Raw genomic sequence first — 23,986 nt, 5'->3', positions numbered from 1 at the left:
AGGTTCTAGTACACAGCTTGGCATGCGACAGGTGCTCTACCAATAGAGGGATCAAATAATTTTCCCTCCAAACTGGGACATCCTGAGAAATTAAAGCATTAGGTATTAATAATTACACCAGGACAACAGGAATCAAATGAGATTTATGATCCCCCTTTCTACAAATATCTGCTGAAGACAGGAATGAAGAATTTAAAAGGAAAGATACACTGATTAGTTGTGTATTTCAAACAGATTATTGTGACTAAAGTGTTATAATTGGATTACAGGGAGAATAGATTTGAAATATTAGGCAATAATTAATAATATAATTGTAGCATGCCACTGAAAATATATAATTGTATAATTGTAGCTAAGTGAATATGTTTGAAATATTTAGAAACTAAATTTTTGGAGTTTGAATAATTTATGCTTTCAATAAATGTATCTGAGCACTTTGTAAAAAAAAAGAATTAAGATCATCAGAGAGGAAGATGGAGGGTGTTCTAGGATGGGCAGATGAACCAAGTTAGTTAGAGCTTAAGACTGGAGAGGTAGGTAGGGACCAGTTTGTGGAGGGCTTTCAATACTGACACGTAGAGTTCAGATTTTAAGCAGCAGGTAATATTTCTTCCATCCACACATTACCTCCTGTGGCATGCAGGCACAAAGATCTGGCTCCATATTATTGCAAACATTTTAATCTTCTCAAAGTATGTACTGTTTCAGCTGAGGGAAGGACGGAGGGGAGAGGTTTTAGTATATCTCTGGTGTTTGATGAAGATACCAATTTAGACTGAGAAGTGCATTATTTGCAATGTCGAGTCAATTTATTTCTTCTAGGTTGCAGGGATGGGTAAGCTAGCAACTTTTGGATGTCTCCAGAAATACTAAGTAAGGCTTGTTCGGAAATGGATTTGAGTTGCCGACAGGAATAGGAAAAGTCTTGGATGGCTGGGGCAACTTTGGCTTTTGTCCCATAGAGGGTCTGAAGTGGGCAAGACCATTCAGTAGAGGCCAGTGCTTTTCAATTTTTAAGGTGCACACAGTAGGAATCAGGTGGAGATCTTGTTAAAATACAGATACTGCTTCAGCAGGCCTGAGATTGTGCATTTCTAAGTTCCCAGAGGATGCTGATGCCGGGAACTGCATTTTGAAGTTAAGGTACCACGGACATCCAGAACGTGTTGGTCATCTCCCCGGAAGGAAGGAGGGTAAATGCAATGCTTAAAGGAAAGCCCCTCTGCAGGTCCCCCGGAGAGGGGGGACGGGGAGGGTGTGGGGCAAAGAGAAGGACGGCGTGGGCAGAGGTGGGCAGGCGGCAGCCGCGGAGGGCCAGGTGCGTCAGGTACGGAGCGTTCGGGTGACGGCGGTCCGGCGGGGCGCGCGGCCGGTCTCCTCCCGCCCTGGGCGCGATTCCTGGTTTTCCGGCCCTCGGCGGCTCCCATCGCGGCTCCGGGCGCGAGCGGAGACGGCGACGCCGGCCGCGGGTGGCTCCAGCGCGCGGGCGGATACCCACCCCGCGGGCCCTGGCCCTCGGGCTCCCGGAAGCGGAAGGGGAGCGCGGCCCGGCCGGGCGGCGGCGGCGGCGCTGGAGGAGGAGGAGGAGGGGGAAGAGCCGCTGGCGCCGCGAGAGCAGCGGCGGCGAGAGGCGAGCTTGCCGGCGCCGGTGAGTGTGTGCAGGCGCGGGGGTCCCGCGGCCGCCCCCCGGCCCCCGCCCCGCCGGCCCCGCCGCTGCTCCCCGGCGCCCGGCCGCCTCACCTGGCCGCGCGCCCGCCCCGCACCTGCCCTCGGCCCGCTCGGAACCCCGCGCGTTCTTGGTGGCCGGCTCGCCCCCGGCCTGGCCTTTCTCGGAGCATCTTCAGATGCTGCAGCCGCCCGCCGGCTGGCCCTCCCGTATCTGGGGGTGGGTGGGTTCTTGCTCTAGTCGGGATGATTTGTGGTAGTTTTTTTTAATTTATGAAATCTGGCTCTGAGTTTCTCGCCTGTGAACTACAGTTTTCCTCTCTGTAGCCCCGCCCGGAGGCCTGCGCAGGGATCTCTAATTTCTCTCTGCGATCGTTGCCTTTCATTCATTTCCACGTCGGTGGTGTGAGGCTGCAGAGGATGAGCAGGAGGCCAAATAGTTTGCTCCGTTATAGACCTTCTGCCTCCCTCTCCCAGATCCAAGAGTGATTTTGAGAAAATGGCTTAGAGATGGCAGCAGTTTGCACTTGTTACCGTTCACTGTAATAGGTGGCTGGATTTTAACTGGAAAGGCCATTTAAAGTTGTGGTCCTTCTCAACCTATATTTGGGTCACATTTTAAGACCGCTTGTGAGTCAGTTGGAGGATGTCTGGATCTCTAGGGCTGAGAGAACCTGATCAGTTATTACTTGAAAATATTGCCATGTAGCAGTCCATAAAAGTACAAGAAGAAAAAAAAATATCAAGGTCATGTGGGCGGGTAATAAATCATAGTGTAAAGTTACAGTCTAAAATAAAGATGACTAAGGATAATTAAGTGCAAGTTAAAGAGATGTGGCAGATGATCCTGGACCTAGTATAATATGTGTACTTAAAAAAATTTACCACCTTCCTTGCTGTAAAAAAAAAATAATAATAATAGTTACTTTTTGATGACTGCTTAGTATGTGCCATCCCTGGACTAAAAGGCTTTTCGTGTAATATCTTGTTAAATCCTTCCAACTCTTTAGATTTTATTTATTTTGAAGACAAAATCCAGAGAGGTGCTTTATTTTGCCTTAGTTGTGCCACGTCTTAATGGCAAAAAGATTTTTGAAGAAGAGGTGAGGTGAGAGGTCAATCGAAAGAAAGAACCAAATGAGATGTGATGTTGTGGAAGAAAAACTAGATTCTAGTCCCATTGCTGTCACAATCTGGCTGTGGGGTCATGGGTCAGTCAGTGACCCATGCTGTGTCTCATCTGTGCTACTAGGGAGTCAGGCTGTATTCTTCAAGGCTTACTTTAGCTGTTCCATGCTTGCTTGGCATATGCTATGTTTGGAAATAATTTAAGACCCTTTAACATGTTAAAGGTACATTTAAAACACCTGAAGAAGTATTAGTACAATTATATCAAAATATAACTCAAAAATGTATAATTCCATGCTTTTGGAATAGACTTTGGTCTAGGACTATTCCAGAATTCCTCATTTTGGATGTAAAACAATAGGATTATATTAGGTCCCTTTAAACTGTTGTGATTTCTGTTAAACTTAACATACTTTAGAAGTTGTAGTTGGAATAAATGAAATAGAGCATATTTTAAATAAAATGACGATAACTGTCACATTGCCTATCTCTGCGGTGTTTTACAGAAATAAAAGAAATTTAAGCATTTGTGTGTGTGTGTGTGTGTGAGGAAGATCAGCCCTGGGCTAACATCTGCCAATCCTCCTCTTTTTGCTGAGGAAAACTGGCCCTGAGCTAACATCCGTGCCCATCTTCCTCCACTTTATGTGGGATGCTGCCACAGCATGGCCTGGCAAGTGGTGTATCGGTCCGCACCCAGGATCCGAACCATGGGCCGCCAGCAGGGGCGCAGAGCGCGCGCGCTTAACCGCTGCACCGCTGGGCCGGCCCCGAAATTTAAGCGTTTTCAAATGTGTGCATGTAACCATTAGCTTAACAGGTAGGTCTTAAAACATGAAAAAGTAATCAATAAAGCATAAAATTTTTACTTCTTGTTTGCCCGGGGCCTGATTTCTTTAATTCATAGGGACTGATTTAGAACCTGTGCAAAAGCATGTGGATAACATAATGCCATGTATTAGTGAAGAAACAAATTGAGAAGTCTAGTAATGTCTCCATGGAGCTTTTTTTCTGGAATTGTAATTGAGTCCATAAAATCTTTTTCAGCTTAGAAAGCTACATAGTGGTGGTGTCGGTACTAGCAGGTGTAACAGGGAGAGCAGAGGAAAAGCTATTTTTATTACTAGAAAGTGTTCCCTAAGCTCAGTTTTACTTTCATATTAAGGAATGGAGACATTTTATATTGCTTTAGTAAAACATCAGGGCTCAGATTTGACTTTGCAAATGCACTAGATATAAATGGCCTTTTAGCATCTAGTAGAATAATTGGTGCATCATACCTCTTATTAAAGTTGTAAACTATTTGAAATTGATGAAAGATATAGGTGAAAGACAAGAATAAATGGAAACACACCCGTCATTTTTATTGTCAGACTAGTGATTTTTTTGGTTAAGAATCCTTGGTAAATTGAGTTAGCCTAGTTTAAGAAGCACATCTTCATAGACGTGAAGTAGCACTGCTCTCATTGGTAGCTGCCTTATCAAAAGTACCTTAGTGTGATGGTAGTTTATTTACTTATTTCCCTCTTTTGATGTACCGTGGGCAAAAATTTGACATTTTTTGTTTGTCTTCTGCCTTTCAGGCCCCCTCTTTCCCTGTGCTTTTCCTCTAAGGTAGACTAACCTTCTCCATTTAAGAGGCCTAATAGGTCTCTGCCATCTTCATGTATCTCTTGCCACTTCCACAAAAGGGCAGGTTAGGTAAAAATTAGTATTTTACCACTCACTCATTAATTTTATTTTAATTCTAACTTAACATGCTCAAGTGTGATCTCAATCAGGCTTCTGATTTCAAGCCTTTTGTTGTAATGATGGAATGAAGAACTTGTTTACCTGCTGCATGATTTCAGCTTCAGCAAGCAACAAAGGAGAGATTTCTTTTAGTGTTATTCTTAAATCATGCCTGCTTTGATAAAGCCTAGTGTGAAGGAAATAGTCCTTTTGTTTTTTTCAATCTTTCTTGGTGCAGTGGTACTTACTAGAGGTAAGTAGCTGGCTTCCCTTCTCTCTTGGAAGAACATGCCTGGTTCACGCCTAGGAAATGCAAGAGCCTCTTCATTTCTGGCTTTTACTGTCTCTGAAGGTTCTTCCTTGTGCTGTTTTTGGAGCAAATGTTATCTGTTGCCTTCTGTCCCTACCTTACATTTAACTCCAGTTCTTCTCTTGCCTTTTCTATCCTTTTTTCCCACAGCCCTACCTTCCTACGTGAAGAGTCCCATATGGACATTCTGTACTGATGGAAACAATATTTGGTAGTCTTTAATTCATATCATCCCACACCTTCCAAGTTATTTGTACCTTTTGTTAGGAGATTCTGATGAAGTGTGTCACTGTAGTGCAATTTTTTTTTATTATTGATGTTTTAATACTTTATAGCATTGTGAAATTTTTGGTTGTACATTTTTGTTTGTCCATCACCATATATATGTCTCCCTTCACCCCTTGTGCCCACCTCCTGCCCCCCGTACCCCTGGTAACCACAATACAGTTTTCTCTGTCCATGTGTTGGTTTATATTCCACATATGAGTGAGATCATACAGTGTTTGTTTTTCTCTTTCTGGCTTATTTCACTTAACATAATACCCTCCAGGTCCTCCATGTTGTTGCAAATGGGCCAATTTTGTCTTTTTTATGGCTGAGTAGTATTCCATTTTGTGTGTGTGTGTGTGTGTACATATATATATATACAAATGTGTATATATATATATATATATATATATATATATATATATACACATTTGATCTAGTCATCAGTCGAGGGACACTTGGGTTGCTTCCACTTCTTGGCTGTAGTGAATAATGCTGCAGTGAACACAGGGGTGCATAAGCTTCTTTGGATTGTTGATTTCGGATTCATTGGATAGATTCCCAGTAATGGGATAGTTGGATCATAGGGTATTTCTGTTTTTAACTTTTTGAGGAATCTCCATACTGTTTTCCATGGAGGCTGTGTAGTGCAATATTTTAAATAGAGGTATGAATTTACATTTATTTTTCCCCTCTGGGGCAGGTACACAAAAGAACAATGGCTTATGTTCAGTTTTACCCAGAATGTAGTGATTTAAAGCCTTGTTTTAGGAAGTGGATTCTTGAAAAAATGGATGGCGCGAGTATGTTATACTTTGACTCTTTGCCCACGTTCACAGAGTCTTCCTGAAGAACTCAGCAGTTGAGTCAGAATTCCCAACTTTAATTGTGCATTCTACATCAGCTTCTGAAATCAGGTCCTGATTCTGTCCTGTGCTTCATTCCTTCACTCACCAGTCCTTCTTATACTTGAAAGGGATTTAGTTCACAGGCTTTTAGTTCAATCTATTTTAGATCAAAACTCTATTTTTGGTGTTCTGCTTGAAGAGAACTCATGCCAACATGTGGGAATACAACCTCCCTACATGCTTATAGTGTGATACTAGCCGAAAGACTGTTCTAGCTGTTTCTCATCTCTGACGAGCCGTTCTCAGACTTGAGTGTTAGAGAAAGTAGATAGCTGGGGTTAAATTGTATCACTACCTTAATCATGGGAACCCAGAAACATGGTTTCATTCCGGACTTTTTAAGACGAGAAGTAAAACAGTTTCGGTCTCCCTTCCTTTCCCCTCCCCCACACCCCTTTAAAGTTAGTGTTTTTGGAGGTGCCTGTCATTTGCCGGGCCATTTCTCATTGAAGCGTGACAACAACCCTGTGAGTTGATATTTTTGTCACAATTTTACAGATGGTTAAACTGAAGCTTGAAAAGAAACTGAAGCTTGGAGAGCTAATAAGAGGCTGCGTCATGATTTGAATGGTTGTCTTTTTAATATCTGTACAAGATTAATGTCCTACGCTATTGAAATAAACTGAATACATATGTGATATTTAAAAAATTGAATTACCTCATTGACTAATTGTTAGAGACAGCTATAGCCTGATATTTCAGGTAGAATTATTTAACTTGACCAATTTTCAGAGTAGATAAAATCAGAAGTTAAATAGCTGTATAAATAGTTTAAAGTATATAGTTGTAACTTTATTTTTTTTAATTCGTTTTAAGCAGTAATTATAAGGTTTAAATTTTATATATTTGTATATTAATCGTTTTCTATTGGCCCTGTGGGGGGAAAAAATTTTTTTTTGGTTTGCCTTGTAATTTTTTTTTTCACTTTTTTAAAAAAATTTTTATTTATTGCAGTAACATTGGTTTATAACATTGTATAAATTTCAGGTGTACATCATTATACTTCTATTTCTGCATAGATTACACCATGTTCACCACCCAAATACTAATTACAACCCATCACCACACACGTGCCGAATTATCCCATTCGCCCTCCTCGCTCCCCCCTTCCCCACTGGTAACCACCAATCCAATCTCTGTCTCTATGTGTTTGTTTGTTGTTGTTATTATCTACTACTTAATGAGGGAAATCATACGGTATTTGACCTTCTCCCTCTGACTTATTTCACTTTGCATAATACCCTCAATGTCCATCGATGTTGTCACAAATGGCTGGATTTCATCGTTTCTTATGGCTGAGTAGTATTCCATTGTGTATATATACCACAGCTTCTTTATCCATTCATCCCTTGATGGGCACTTAGGTTGCTTCCAAGTCTTGGCTATCGTGAATAACGCTGCAATGAACACAGGGGTGCATGTATCTTTACGCATTGGTGTTTTCAAGTTCTTTGGGTAAATACCCAGCAGTGGAATAGCTGGATCATATGGTAGTTCTATCCGTAATTTTTTGAGGAATCTCCATACTGTTTTCCATAGGGGCTGCACCAGTTTGCACTGCCACCAGCAGCGTATGAGAGTTCCCTTCTCTCCACATCCTCTCCAACACATGTTGTTTCCTGTCTTGTTAATTATAGCCATTCTGATGGGCGTGAGGTGATACCTCATTGTAGTTTTGGTTTGCATTTCTCTGATAGTTAATGATTTTGAACATCTTTTCATGTGCCTGTTGGCCATCTGTATATCTTCTTTGGAGAAATGTCTGTTCAGGTCTTTTGCCCATTTTTTAATTGGGTTGTTATGTTTTTTGTTGTTGAGATGCATGAATTCTTTATATATTTTGGAGATTAAGCCCTTATCAGATATATGGTTTGCAAATATCTTCTTCCAATTGTTAGGTTGTCTTTTCGTTTTGTTGGTGGTTTCCTTTGCTGTGCAGAAGCTTTTTAGTTTGATGTAGTCCCATTTGTTTATTTATTCTATTGTTTCTCTTGCCCAGTCAGACATGGTACTTGAAAAGATGTTGCTAAGACCCATGTCGAAGAGCGTACTGCCTGTGTTTTCTTCTAGAAGTTTCATAGTTTCAGGTCTTACATTCAAGCCTTTAATCCATTTTGAGTTAATTTTTGTGTATGGTGTAAGGTAAAGGTCTACTTTCATTTTTTTGCCTGTGGCTGTCCAGTTTTCCCAACACCATTTGTTGAAGAGACTTTCTTTCCTCCATTGTATGTTCTTGGCTCCTTTGTCAAAGATTAGCTGTCCATAGATGTGTGGGTTTATTTCTGGGCTTTTGATTCTATTCCATTGATCTGTGTGTCTGTTTTTGTGCCAGTACCATGCTGTTTTGGTTACTATAGCTTTGTAGTATATTTTGAAATCAGGGAGTGTGATACCTCCAGCTTTGTTCTTTTTTCTCAGGATTCCTTTAGCTCTTCAGGGTCTTTTGTTGTTCCATATAAATTTTAGGATTCTTTGTTCTATTTCTGTGAAAAATGTTGTTGGAACTTTGATAGGGATTGCATTGAATCTATAGATTGCTTTAGGAAGTATGGACATCTTAACTATGTTAATTCTTCAAATCCAAGAGCACGGAATATCTTTCCATTTCTTTGTGTCTTCTTCAATTTCTTTCAGCAATGTTTTATAGTTTTCAATGTACAGCTCTTTCACCTCTTTGGTTAAGTTTATTCCTAGGTATTTTATTCTTTTTGTTGCAATTCTAAATGGAATTATATTCTTAAATTCTCTTTCTGCTACTTCTTTATTAGTGTATAGAAATGCAACTGATTTTTGTATGTTGATTTTGTGTCCTGCAACTTTACCGTATTCATTTATTACTTCTAAAAGTTTTTTTGTGGATTCTTTAGGGTTTTCTATATGTAAAATCATGTCATCTGCAAATAGTGACAGTTTCACTTCTTCCTTTCCAATTTGGATTCCTTTTATTTCTTTTTCTTGCCTGATTGCTCTGGCTAGGACGTCCAATACTATGTTAAATAGGAGTGGTGACAGTGGGCATCCTTGTCTGGTTCCTGTTCTTAGAGGGATATCTTTCAGTTTTTCACCATTGAGGATGATATTAGCTGTGGGTTTGTCATATATGGCCTTTATTTTGTTCAGGTACTTTCCTTCTATACCCATTTTATTCAGAGTTTTTATCATAAATGGATGCTGTATCTTGTCAAATGCTTTCTCTGCATCTGTTGAGATGATCATGTGATTTTTATTCTTCATTTTATTAATGTGGTGTATTAGGTTGATTGATTTGTGAATGTTGAACCATCCCTGCATATCTGGAATAAATCCCACTTGATCATGGTGTATGATCTTTTTAATGTATTGTTGTATTTAATTTGCTAGTATTTTGTTGAGGATTTTTGCATCAATGTTCATCAGTGATATTGGCCTGTAATTTTCTTTTTTTGTGTTGTCCTTGTCTGGTTTTGGTATCAGGGTAATGTCGGCTTTGTAAAATGAGTTAGGGAGCTTCCCCCGCTCCTCAATTTTTTGGAAGAGTTTGAGAAGGATAGGTGTTAAGTCTTCTTTGAATGTTTGGTAGAATTCACCAGGGAAGCCATCTGGTCCTGGACTTTTATTTTTGGGGAGGTTTTTGATTACTGTTTCGATCTCCTTCCTGGTGATTGGTCTATTCAAATTCTCTATTTCTTCTTGATCCAGTTTTGGAAGGTTGTATGATTCTGAGATTTTATCCATTTCTTCCAGATTGTCGAATTTGTTGGCATATAGCTTTTCATAGTATTCTCTTATAATCTTTTGTATTTCTGAGGTGTCTGTTGTAATTTCTCCTCTTTCATTTCTGGTTTTACTTATTTGTGCCTTCTCTCTTTTTTTCTTGGTGAGTCTAGCTAAAGGTTTGTCAATTTTGTTTATCTTTTCAAAGAACCAGCTCTTGGTTTTATTATTTTTTTCTATTGTTTTTTTATCCTGTATTTCATGTATTTCTGTTCTGATTTTTATTATTTCCCTTCTTCTACTGATTTTGGGCTTTGTTTGTTCTTCTTTTTCCACTTCCTTTAGGTGCATTGTTAGATTGTTTATTTGAGATTTTTCTTGTTTGTTGAGATAGGCCTGTATTGCTATAAACTTCCCTCTTAGAACCGCTTTTGCTGTATCCCATAAATTCTGGCATGTTGTATTTTCATTTTCACTTGTCTCCAGGTATTTTTTGATTTCTCCTTTGATTTCTTCGTTGACCCAATCGTTGTTCAGTAGCATTTTGTTTAATCTCCATGTATTTGTGGCTTTTCTGATTTTCTTCCTATAGTTGATTTCTAGTTTCATACCGTTGTGGTCAGAAAAGATGCTTGGTATTATTTCAGTCTTCTTAAATTTATGGAGACCTGTCTTGTGGCCTAATATGTGATCAATCCTGGAGAATGTTCCATGTGCATTTGAAAAGAACATGTATTCTTCGGTTTTTGGATGGAATGCTCTGTATATATCTACTAGGTCCATCTGTTCTAGTGTGTCATTTAAGGCCAATGTTTCCTTATTGATCTTCTGTTTGGATGATCTATCCTTTGGTGTAAGTGGAGTGTTAACGTCCCCTACTATTATTGTGTTACTGTCTATTTCTGTTTTTATGTCTGTTAACAATTGCTTTATATATTTAGGTGCACCTACATTGGCTGGGTAGATATTTACAAGTGTTATATCCTTTTGTTGGATTGGTCCCTTGATCATTATGTAATGCCGCCTTGTAACTTGTTGATTGTATTCTTTTAAACATAGCAGTGTTAAAAACAGTTAATGACATTTTATAGTTATGAAACTTTGGGATATTCTTCCTTATCCCAGAATTTCTTGGATTTTTAAGCCCTGTGTTGTTTTTCTACCACATAGGTAATATTTCATTCCACAATGGTGGTGATGTTGTTGAACTAGATGAAATGTTCATCTCATTCTGGATGCTATGGCTGCAGTGTAGCTCTAAAAACAGTAAATGTAAAGTAGGATTTTTCCTTGATTTTCAGCCAGTGAGTGACTGGGGTTTGACTCATGGATTGTTGACCTGTGCTATTACCTAATAATGTTCCCGACAGAAACTACTGTTTTGCTAAAACATTAGGAAGCCACCAGAGTCGTAGCCTTAGCAGCATTATTGACTTTGGCTATGTTTCAGAACATTTGTTGTACCACATTTAATTCTGATTGAGGTTTTTTTCTAGAATAAGATGAATCCTTCATTTGCCATTAGATTAGCAGCTCCTTTACTTTGTCAATTCCATATTTTGTCCTAAGAAGCAAAGGAGCAGCCAAGGAGACCACTTTAAATTAGCTTGGAAAGTTAGAGTAGAAACAAATTACATTTGACAATCCTGACAATCATGGACCATAGAAAAATTGAGCCTGAGAGAAAATATAGTTTTATTTAAAAAGTCTGTAAAGGGAATGAAAATGTAATGGTAATGATTTTGATGTATTTTTCGCATCTTCAGTATGTAATAGTTTCCTGTTGCTATGGTAAGCAGTATGCTTAACAAACTCATAACTTATCCTTTATTTCCTGTCTTGGAGAAGGATACAACATAGTCCCCAAGCCAAAAACTTGAGAGCCATCCTAGAATCTGCCCTTTGCTTCCAGTTGATCACCAAGTCCTATCAGTTTTACTCATCACGTACTTAACCTGCCCTTTTCCAGCGTGCCTCCTGTCTAAAGTATTCCTTCCTCACCCTTTCCCCTCCCCATTCCCCTTATAAGTTGCTACTTTTGGGATACTTGTTATGTGTCCTCATTTCTCATCCGGGTGACCAGTAAGTCCAGCTTATTTCATGTAGTCAGTCTTGGAACTTGATCCATCCACCCAAGTCCATTCTTCAGAGTGTTGCTGTTCTTTCCAAATGCAGATTTCATCACGGTCTTCTGCCTAAAATCCTTCAATGGTTTCCCACCGTTCAAGGTGAAGTCCAAACTCATTGGCATGGTTTAACAGTGTTTTTCACTCTATGATCATTCTCTAATTGTGGGTCATGAAATCAGTTTAGTAGGCTGTGAGCAGCATTATATATTTTTATTAAAGTGAAATAGAATAAACTAGAATAACGGTATCAGAGTGCATCACATTTAGTAAGGGTAAATATCATTTCATTAAACTTTTTCAGTTTCGTATTTAATATATACTCATATATTTCTCATATATCATGTATTTCTGTGTGTACTGGTAATGTTATGAAATATATTTCTTAGGGTTGATTGTGGTCAAAGGTTAGACATGTTTTCCCCTGTTCCATATGCAATGACTCCCGTCATTTCTGTTTACTTAGATTTCCTCTGCCTGCTTTTATACCTTATTCTGCTCCCTTGTTCAGGAGAGCCTCTGTTCTTCATCTAGCTAACTCACAGATTTCACTCTCTCCAGAAATCTTTTCCTGATGGCAACTTACCATAAGAAATACATTTTTTACTGCAACCTAGTACATACATAAATAATTCACATAACTGAAAAAAGTTCCATGAACCAATATCCTTTCTGTGTGAGATAGATTCTTGCCTCCTTGCCCTCATTCTTGTCTTACATGGTATTGATCTTGTCTGTTTACTAGTCTGTGTCTATTGAGGATAGGGCCCACCTCTTTTTTATCTATACCTAGTGCCGAGGCATAGGATGTAGTCAATAGATGTTGATTGACTTCATGAAATAGTGAATCTGTATATGTTCTCTAGAACTCTTTACACTATTGCTGTTTAAGCTTGAACTGTAGAAACTAACTTATGATTGATTCTCTTAATGGTTTCATTGCAGGAGGATAACTTTTTTCCTTAAAACATTTTAAACTAAAACTTGCTTCTATTTTAAATTCTTTATCTTATATTTATCAATTGTGATTAGGTCTTCTAGCCTCACACCTTGATAGATATTACATTGCATTTTGTCACATCACTGACCTCAGAATCTATTGTCGTTTTGTGATTTGTGGTCAGGAAGTTTGATGAAGCCCAAATGCTAGACACATAATGCTAATTTGATTTTATGGAAACTGGGTGGTTTCAAAAGAGAGAACTTTCCTGTGTAATGGTAATCAAATGCAGATTTTGGGGGGATGGGGTGGGATATGAAAGTACGGAATTGAGTAGAGCTGAATCATCTTATTTCTGAATTTAAACTTTTGTAGTTGACATTTTCACGGTTAGAGTATTCAGCTGCTTACAGTTTTTATCTTTGTGACGAATCATTATTTGTTAAACCATTAATAGATTCTCATGGAGAACTGTTATTGAGAAGAGATCCATTTGTTGGGATGTAATAAAAAAAAGAGTGAATCAAGATAAAACCTCTAAATGCAAGTACCAGAAAAATTACAACACATCTCAGTGAATTTGCAAGTGGTAAGTCTGCATTAATTTTACATGGGAATATGTTTCTGACTTATGTGACATAGTATCCTTAAAGTCTTATGTTTAGATGCATTTAACAATTGCTCATTTGCAAAAGAATAATTGTAGTTACTTTATGTTTACTTAAAATTTTTCATATTAAATTTTAAACATTTTGTTAAATAAGGGTTTTTCCATAGAGAAAAATAATTTATAAGTAATATGAGTTTCAGAAACATCTTTCTGAATTATAAATCTTATATGGCTTTACAGCTGATGTTTCTGCACTGCATTTTAAAAAATATTAATTTTCAAAGCATTTAGTATAAGGATAATATATAATGATAAAGAAAGGCTTAAATTAAACATTTCGTTTGTAAGGTTCTAGTGCCTAATCAGGCCCCTTAGGCTACCTTTATTTTTCAGTCGGTTGAAAGGAATTTAGAAGTACATATGTTTATTAATAAACTTAAAAGAACATATAAATACGTACATAAAATGTGAAAGCCTTTCTTCTCACTACTCTTTCCTTCCTCAGCCCAGTAATAGCCACTGTTAACAGTTTGGTGGATGTGTTTTCTTCCATACCTTTTCTCCTATATGTATACAGAAGTTACTTATATGTATATTTCTTTCTAACAGAAAAAGAATCATGTTATACAAACTTTTCTATAACTTGCTTTCTCCTCCAACGTGATATTATGGAAAATTGTAAACAGAAGAGTTGAAAGAATTTTATAGTGAGACGTCTGAATTCCTACCACCTAGATTCTACAACTGATGTTTTACTGAACTTCATTACCTCCTCATCCATCTCTCTGTCCATCCATCAATCCACTTTTATTTTTTGGATCTATTTCAAACTAAATTGCAGACATCAGTACAAGCAGTACACTTCCTCTCTCCTCTCCCCAGTACTTGAGGATACTTGTCATTAACTAGGCTTCAATATTGGTTTACAGGGCTTTTTAAAGGTTAATTTACATATCATGAAACTCATCAATCTTAAGTATACGTTTGCCAAGTTTTGACAAATTCATAATCTGTGTATCTCAAACTCAAGGTAAAGCTCTTTATCAGCACCTCAGAAAGTTCCCTTATGCCCTTTCCTAGTCTATCTTTATCCTCCCCTCCTCGAAACCAGTGTTAAAGATTTTTCCCCCCACTGTAGATTTTGCCTATGTAATTTGCTTTTTTCACTCAGCACTGTGTGTGGGTAGCCATATGCAGGTTTAGATCTACCTCCTTTTTTCCCTTTTTTTTTCTTTTAAAGTTGCAGTGGCTTGGAAATAGTCTGTACTATGGATGTGTTATACTTTATTTGATCGTTCCCCTTTCTCTACGTGGACATTTAGGTTGTGCTGTATTTTTTTTTTTTTTTGATGTAAAGTTGTTTTTTTTGAAGAAGAAGAAGATTGGCCCTGAGCTAACATCTGTTGCCGATCTTCCTCCTTTTTTCCTTTTTTCTGCCCAAAGCCTCAGTAGATAGTTGCATGTCATAGTTGTACATCCTTCTAGTTGCTCTATGTGGGACACCGCCTTAGCATGGCTTGATGAGTGGTGTGTAGGTCCATGCCCAGGATCTGAACCAGTGAACCCTGGGCTGCCAAATTGGAGCGCACGAACTTAACCACTATGCCACTGGGCTGGCCCCTAGGTTGTGCCGTATTTTTGTGATTACAAAAAAGTGCTGTGTGGAACATCTTTGTATGTATAGACACCTGTACACACTAATGAGCACTTTTGTAGGTATTACTAGAAGTAAAACTGCTGGGTCAAAGAGTTTGACATTTTAATAGATATTGCCAAATTGGCCTGCAGAGATGGGGGTATCAGTTTCATGCATACCAGTAATGTAGGAGAGTGTCCTTTTCCCTGTGCCCTCTCAACATTGGGTATCTTCTGTCTTTCTAAAATTTTGTCAATACAAAGGATGAAAAATATACCTTATTATTTCACATTTTCCTAATCATTAGCCGTTGAATTTTTTTCTTTTGTGAATTGACTCCCTAAGTATTTAATTTGTATGCCACTTATCAGTCATATGTTATATTATTTTTTCCAGGGTTGCTTTGTCTTTTAACATTGTTTTTGGCTTCAGAAATTTTAATCTTTATGTGGTCAGACTTGGCTTATGGTTCTTGTTTGTGAAGGCCTTTCTCATTCCAAGACTATAAAACCACTTGCTGTTTTCTTCTACTGGTTTTGCTTTTTTTTGAAGTTAGAAGAGAAAGAAAAATTACTGTGAACTGAGGTGCCAGGAAAAATTTTATATGGAGAGTGAGATTCAAATTGACCTTGGAGTATGAGTTGAATTTAAATAGAGTAAGCAAAATTGTAGGGACATTTCAGACAGGAGAAATGGAAGAGGGAATATATTTTTCACATTCATGGAGCAGGAATAAGACCACTGGCTGAGATGGAGCCTCATAGAAAACTGTAAGTTTAGAGATATACATGTGGCTAGATTTCTTGCTAATTATTTTGGCTGACTTTTATCATTTTCTAAAATCTGCACTCTGATGTTACAGTTTTCTGTCACTTTCTTTTCTTTTTTTTTTTTTTAAGATTTTATTTATTTATTTTTTCCCCCCAAAACCCCAGTAGATAGTTGTATGTCATAGCTGCACATCCTTCTAGTTGCTGTATGTGGGACTCGGCTTCAGGATGGACGGAGAAGTGGTGCCTCGGTGTGCGCCCGGGATCCGAACCCGGGCCACGAGCATCGCAGCGCACGCACTTATCTACCAAGCCACAGGGCCGGCCCGTGTCACTTTCTTTTCATAGTGACTTGAGTTTCTTCCTGAGGAAAATATATGGTGAAATTTAGTTGCCTGAAAGGGCGGAAAAAGGAAAGGAAATAGTTTGAACATTGTAAATATTTACATAGTCTGGTTTATTAGAATTGAATTATAATTTCTTTAAAAAAAAAAAAGTCTGTGCTGTGGTAATTTGCATCATTAATGAAGTTAGTCACAGCACTCAAGTATAGTTACCAAATAGCAATCTTAAAAAATGTTGAAGTACCAGTATGTCCACTAGTTGCTTCAAAGTTTGAGTCATGAGCTCACCATTTAATATACAGATTAATATGTTGGAATCTCTAGCTAATGAAAGTATTTTACAAATGCCACCCTTAAGACCGAGTAGCAGCATTGCGTTCAGCTGGGTTGTTGCTCAGGACGTGTAATAGTTTCTGTTCAGCCATAAGCCACACCTGGTAGATATTACCAAGTGGAGCAGTCTTGCAACTCGACCAGTTACGTGTTTCAGGTTGTAATCTGATTTGGAGCTCTTGGAAGACTACTGTTTTCTTTTCTACAATCCAATTGTAAGGATTATGAGGCAGTAATTTTCACGAATCAGGTACTTTTGTAAAAATAACATCTTATTTGTTCATTGTTTTATTTTTCTATCCTTTGCTCACTTTTCCTTGGGGATGCTTGTTCTTTTAGAGCTTGTTGTCGCTGTATGTCTACATCCAGGAAACAGTCACATTTTTAACTATACTGTTCATTATCTAATATTTTCTGTTGTGAGGAATCTCTTATAGTGATAAGAAAAACTTATTTTCTGGTAGAGGAGAACAAAAACAGTTAAAATGAATGAGAAAAACTTATTTTCTGGTAGAGGAGAACAAAAACAGTTAAAATTTATGCTTTCCGGTTTCTAATATTAATAAATTTAGAAATAAGTAATGAAATTACTTTGTTCCGATATATAATTATTGGAATTCATAGTCTGTTTTTCAGTCCTGAATGGAACTGAAACATTAAAAGAAAGAAGGTACATGAAGTTAATAGTATTGACCAGGCTGAGTGACAGAGCTTTCTGTCATTTCCTTTAGCACTTTTTGGTTGGCAAGACTGTAAAAATAAACATTCTTTTAATGTTTCTGGTTTTTGCTGTTGATAGCTTATCATTTCTATTTGAGCTCCTTTAGTTTCCAAAATCATGATACCTAGCAAGTTAAATAGCATGCTTTATCCTTTGTGACTTTCCTCATTTTAATGATACTGATAGGTCTTTTAATTTTCTAATTAAAGGGTAATGAAGTTCAACTTTTACTTTTTTGAAGGCCTAGGCACTATTCCTATTTTAGAATTCTCACATAAGTACTAATTTAGACCATATCTGATTTAAACAGTTGGGTGGTGTTGCTTTTGAGTTCTTGTCTTTTTTTCTGCTGCCCCAATATTTGTAGGTTCTTGGGGTGATAGGATAGGGGTATTCCTTTAAAATGAAGTAATCCTTCATATTTTGTTGTTGTTGTTTTGGTAACTTTGTAGCTTTATAGAACATCGGCAAGGCCTCTAAGGGATGGTACCCTGAGGCTCTTCAACTCATGATAAATTATTCTTAGGATGAAGTAGTCTGGGACATAAGCTGAAAATCTGAGAGTCATCCTTGACCCTTTCCTCTGTGACCCCCTAAATTCCAGTCAATTAGTAAAACTTACTGGTTAGGTTCTAACTGTTTCTTCAACTGATCTCTGCTCCAAAACTAATTTTGGCTTTTGTCTTCTCTCAGCCTAACTGATCACTGTCTTTAATTTTCTCCTCCAAACCAGATCTTCAATAATTTATTTAAAGTAAAAATCTTGTTATCTTAACCCCCTGCTTCAGTAGCTCTCCAATGCCTAAGAATGAAGTCTTAGTGTTCTAACATGGCATCTTGATGTCCTTCATGATATGGCCCCTTATTTCTCACTACTCACTCTCCACTGAAAGCTTTAGATTTTTGATGGCGATTTGTAATACCTCCTACAATTTTTACTCTTGTGTACTCCTGCTCTTCCTTCTGTTTGCAGTATTGTTGTCACCTGTCATTGCTTGGGTAACTTGTACAACTGAACTCAGGTTTCACCCCCACAGGAAGACTTGCCCTGATTTAACTAGTCCCCGTCTTCTGTGCCTCTAGTGACATCTTGTCCACGTCTCTAGAACTTACCGTATTATATTAAACCCATTTTATGACTCTTTTCCCCATTAGACTGTTAGTTCTTTTAAGCAAAGACTGTGTCTTATTCATCATTGTATTTACAATGTCTAGCAAGTGGAGGCTTAATGAATATTTGTTAAACTGAGTTCAACTCATTGCTGTAACCTTGAAGTCTTAGTGAAGCTCCTGGATCACTGATTCCCAGGTACCAGTCAGCTGTATCAGAGGCACTTTATTGATTTTTGAGCTTTACTCCATAAAGACTTATGATTCAATAGATCTGGAATGGGGCCTGGGAATAAGTATTTTTAAAAAGTTCCTCAGTTGATTCTGGCTTGCTTATAGGTTTGAGAAATGTTGTCCTAGTTTATTATTGTATTATTCCATTTTATGTATTTTATGTAAAAGGTGTCCCCTAGACCTTATATAGTAATTTGTTGTTTAAACTTTATAAGTTTTATCTACTAAAATATGGAAATATTTTAAGTCACTTTTTTGGTACCATATGTATTGAAGTTTCTTAGCTTCGTGTCTCTTTGGGATGTGTGTTAGCATTTTGTTAACACTCAACTGAAAAAGCCCCATTTAAACAAATGTCTTCTTGAATTGATAGTAATAAGATTAGTTGGGCTTCATTCCATTAATTTAAATATTTTTGGCAATTTGTAATTACTTTTCACTTTTTATTACAATTTTCAAAATTATTTTTTAAGCATTTTATTATGGTTTAAAATTAAACTAAACTGCACAAATCTTAAATGTACAGCTCAGTGAATTTTTACATATGGATGTACCCATAAAGCACCACCCAGGTCAAGATATAGAACATTTCTGGCCTCAAAGTTTCCCTCATGTCCCTTTCCACTTAATAAACATCCCTTCTACCACAAGATGACCACTCTTTTGACTTACATGACCATCAGTTAGTCTTATGATTGAAGCTACTAAAAAATTTTGTAGGTAACTTTTGGTGGATATGTGCACTCATTTCTCTTGGGTTTGCTAAGTTAGGGACAGACTGTGTTTAACTTCAGAAGGGAATGCCAATTTACGTTCTATGATAGCAATTCATAATGAAAATTGAAATTAAATTATTTGAAGCTTATCATGAAATTTGAGTATCCTGACTGTTCTTTTTGTTTTCCAAAGTGTTTTATTTTGTCAAAAATATACAAAGAAGACTCAGTAAGTGTCATTTTATAATTTTCAGTCATGTAGTTTTGTTTTAGTCAAATAATTTTTTCTATATAAGTACCTGTTTTCTTTTTTTCCTCTCCTTAGGATCATCTTTCCTTGTGGGTTGGCAGCAGTTGTAGGACTGCAAAATGGGTCTCCGGATTCACTTTGTTGTTGACCCACATGGTTGGTGCTGCATGGGTTTGATTGTCTTTGTCTGGTTATACAATTTTTTTTTAATTCCCAAAATTGTCCTCTTTCCTCACTATGAAGAAGGACATATTCCAGGCATATTAATAATAAGTAAGTTTCTAGATCTTTATTTCTTATTTAATTAAAGGTTTTTCTTATTTTGGATGTTTTTGGAGTATAGTGCCACTATGATAACCTTCCTTTTAATATTATTAGTGCTAGTAATATTAAGTTATTTACTAAATTATGGAAGTTTTGAAAAAAGCATGGCCTTTCTGTATTTTTCAGGGTTAGATAAATGTGATATCTCCATATCTCACTCTGCAAAATATATAAAGACCATTTTGATTAAGAAAAAAACTGATACAGTGGTGCTAATTTATGTGTGTCTGTGTATTTTTAATGTTTCTGTTATGTACTTATTGCAAATGTAGAAGGAGTTTTAAGAATGAAGATGGTATACATTATTGAGAAATGAGAATTTCATGATACAAAAATTATTGCTTATGATGTTGATTATGATAACACTTTGAACTTCTGGATAATTGTTTTCTGATGTAGTTCGTTGGTGATGGCTTGCTTATGATTAAAAGAATAATATTGAAATGAGGTATTTTACATGTATGTGGCACTTACGGTTTCCATGTACATTATGTCATTTTGACCTCACAAGAGCTGTGGGAAATATAAATGATAAAACTGACCAATACCACGTAGTCAGTCCTGGAGTTAGCACTCGAACTAAGTTTCCTATTACAGGTACAGCACCCCCCCAACAAAATGTCTATTTCTTATTTCTTTAAAAGGTAGAATTATGACGAATCTATTTTCTCTTACTGTTGTTTTTTCTAGTTATTCATTTTAAAACTCAAAAGTTTCTAGATTCTTTATTTTCGAATTAAATATCTTAAGATCTATTGAAAGGAGCAATTGAACATCACTAACTCAAAGTAATTTTGAAGATAGCCAGTTAGAGTTAATGAAAAAGTGTAGTTGTAGAATGGGTTTAAAAATGTTGCTTTGATTCTTTCAAATATAGCACATGTAGTAGTTAAAAGGGAAGCCATTCATTTATGCCATTATTGATAGGGAATCTCTGTTAATAAAGAATCTGATTTATTACACGTTTATCAGTTATTACCATGCAAAACAATATTTAAAATTAGTGCATTTAACATGGTTCTCTTAACAGTTTTGAGTGAAATGAATTAATCATTTAATTTTTTAATTTTATCTTTTAAAAATTATTTATCCTGTTGGCATTAGTTAAAATATACATTTAATGTTTACATATGCTTGTTGATAAAATGTTTTGAAGGGTAAATGACTAATTTTATTTATTTATTTATTTCAAAGTATTCTATGGCATTTCCATATTTTGTCTGGTTGCCTTAGTGAGGGCCTCAATAGCTGATCCAGGAAGACTCCCTGAGAATCCTAAGATCCCACATGGAGGTATGGTATTCTTCAGATTTATTAGTTTTACTGTGCCAGAATTATTGTCTTTATTAATGTATTTTATTGCCTTTAGTATATATTCGTTATATATGTCATCTAACACCACTTTCAAATCTTTTCTCAGATATTTCCTTTCCAGACTTCTCTATTTAAAATTACAAATTTAAAATTACAAATCCCAGCTCACTGCTCATATCCCGCACATATCTCCCTGGCTCTCCTTTGCCGTTTGTTTATTGGTTTGTCTCTCCCTCCTCCACTCTAGACCTATATAACCTCTGTGAAGGTGCAGATTTTTTGTTTTGTTTTCTTCATTCGTTCAGTGCCGTATCCTTAGTGCCCAGAACAGTCTCTGTCACTTAATAGATGCTGGGTAAATATTTGTTGAATGATATATAATTATCTGAGAAATTATATTTTTATTTAATAAAGGAATTTTTTTTGATGGTGCCACTTACCTCATGATATTATAAATATAATATTGCTTAGAGTAAATGTTCGTAGAATTATGGTACTATTGCCTATATTTTTACAAGTTCTAACAATTCAGTGAAAAATTTGAAACTTTTTATTGTAGTGTTAATTGAAGATAATTTTTGATCACCTTATTGTATAGTAACCATTCAGACCACAAAAATGCATTGAAAATGTGTTGCTCATTTTATTACGTCAGGTATCGTGAACCTCATTTACCCTCTTTCCTGAGTTTCACTTTTTGATCATTTGCTCTATAAGCTTTGAGAACTCTCTGTACTTTCTTTGTAAGAAATTTATATCTTTTTGTACATTATAGAACCAGAATACTTTTTATAGTAATTCAGTGGTTTCCAAACTTGCTGCACATTAGAATCACCTGGGGAGCTTTTAAAACTCTCAACATCCAGATCGCATCCCATATTAATTAAATCAGAATTTCTGGGGGTGGGAGCCAGACATCAGTATTTTTGAATAATCCCAGGTGATTTCAATGCGTAGCAAAGTTTGAGAACCAATGTAGTAATTCCTTCTGAAATTAGATTATGTGGCAAGTCACTTATAGAGCCTCCTTTGAGTTCCTGATTGCTGTTTTTGAGACCCATCATTTAGGGGCTTACTTGACCTTGCCAGTTTGATGATTAAATGGGAATGATGTGACACTGATGTTTACATAGCCGTAGAAGTTTCTGAAAACTATGTTAAGTGTTTAGTTTTTATTAACTTATAGAGACAGTGCACGTGCACATGTGTTTAGGCAGGGAGGGTGGCACTCTGCAATTTGCATAGAATCCCTCTTCTCAACTGGCCTAAACCAAAGGCTCTACGTAAAATATTGATACATGTGTTGTCTACTTCAACTCTAAAACCCAATGTTTCCAGAAAATCAAAGAAGCACACTTTTCCTAACTCAGGACCCATTTCTGATGAAATCTTTAGTTTGCAGTGGTCAAACACTCAAATGCCTGCATGTGTCAGATACTACAAATCAGTGAAAGGGGCCAGATAGGAAGTATTTCATATTGAAAATCTCATATCTTATCTAAAGAGAGTGACTGCTACTCAGCTACAATGAAATTGTCTTGCAGGCCCAGTATTCTTAGATCTTACAATTTTTAAAGAGAAACCAGGGAATCTCAATTTTTATGAGAAATTTCATGATTTTTAAAAAATGTTGGCAGCTAATTCAAAATTTTAAAAACATTGTTTTTAAATGAATACTGAACAGATTATATCTGTGGGGCTAATTGAATCTGCATGAAACCACTGTGTTACCTTTAGCTTGTAGACTCTAGTGATGGAGGATACCATGGCATCCTGCTGACTCTTTGGATGTCTGCATAATATCTGGTCTCAGTTGACATTTGGCCTATTTTGCTTCACTTAGTCCAGAAGACTTCCCTTTTGCCCAAATGAAAAAAAAATGCATTCGTTTATCACATTTTAATGTTTCCGAAGTCCCTCGGTATCTCATATCATCTGATCCATGTGGTAATTGTGTGAGGTAGGTAGACTGAGTAATCAGGAACATAGGTTGTCCTTTATAGGCCACACAGCAGGTTGTTACGGAGCTGCTGTGAGGCCCAGATCCTTGTCTCCATCATCTTTTTACCATGGATCTGTATACAGATTAATAATTTTAGCTCTTTATTCACCTTTGCTTTGATTCGGGGAAAGTTGAAGTCATTGTGTGATTTCGGGTGCTGGATACCTGATTATTTTGTAAATATGGTTTTAACTTAGTAAAAAAATATAAAATTTTAACAGTAAAGAATGATATAGCATGACTAAAGAGTTGGGTCTATGGTAGTGACATTTATTCAGCATTGTTTTAAGGTTGAGCAGTGTTATATAATTGAATTCTTTAGAAAAGGAAACTTAAGCCCTAATAGTTTTATGATTTTAACGATTTTTTATTGAATTACTCTTAAATATTTTACATGCCTTTCTGTTTTTTTAAACAGAGTAAATTTAGTGTCTATATGACCCACCAAATATGAGGTAATTTGAATGTAAGAGAATGTTCCATTCTCCCACACAAATATCCCCAGAATTTGATGTTATAAACTTTTGGGTATATAGATGAAATAGTCAAATGAAATCATTCAATGTCTATTAATATTATTCAAATTACTCCATGTTTGAAATATAGGAATATTACTTTTTGTCACTTTCAAATTTTATGAAATCATTTTATTCAATCTCAACTTTTTGAACAGCTTTGTTGAGTATAATTCGCATGCTGTATATTTCACCCATTTAAAGTGGACAATTTAGTGGCTTTTAGTATATTCACAGAGTTGGGCAGCCATCGCCACAATCTTAGAACATTTTCATCATCAGGCTCTTAACTTGCAAGTTTGACTTCAGTATTTTTGTCATTACTAGAGCCACTTTTTG

At 36.7% G+C, this 23,986-nt stretch overlaps 1 protein-coding gene across 3 annotated transcripts in view; it reads left to right on the top strand.

The window, feature by feature from the left end:
* Positions 1 to 1,569: 1,569 nt before the first annotated feature.
* ZDHHC21 (zinc finger DHHC-type palmitoyltransferase 21) overlaps positions 1,570 to 23,986 on the top strand; it is an 85,737-nt gene continuing 63,320 nt past the window's right edge. The window contains exons 1-5 of one of the 3 annotated variants that reach the window (XM_058565827.1): positions 1,613 to 1,648; positions 10,873 to 10,968; positions 13,226 to 13,357; positions 19,568 to 19,765; positions 21,011 to 21,109. In XM_058565827.1, coding sequence (XP_058421810.1) covers positions 19,612 to 19,765; positions 21,011 to 21,109 — 253 coding nt within the window. In that variant the 5' untranslated portion in view covers positions 1,613 to 1,648; positions 10,873 to 10,968; positions 13,226 to 13,357; positions 19,568 to 19,611. Of the gene's footprint in view, positions 1,649 to 10,872; positions 10,969 to 13,225; positions 13,358 to 19,567; positions 19,766 to 21,010; positions 21,110 to 23,986 lie in introns of all 3 variants that reach the window. The other 2 variants (XM_058565825.1, XM_058565826.1) reach the window with 2 other exon arrangements.

The sequence above is a fragment of the Diceros bicornis genome, chromosome 22, assembly GCF_020826845.1.
Source record: "Diceros bicornis minor isolate mBicDic1 chromosome 22, mDicBic1.mat.cur, whole genome shotgun sequence".
Taxonomy (NCBI): Eukaryota; Metazoa; Chordata; class Mammalia; order Perissodactyla; family Rhinocerotidae; genus Diceros; species Diceros bicornis.
Note: the sequence above shows the minus strand (reverse complement) of the source record. Positions and strands in the feature narration are given on the sequence as shown.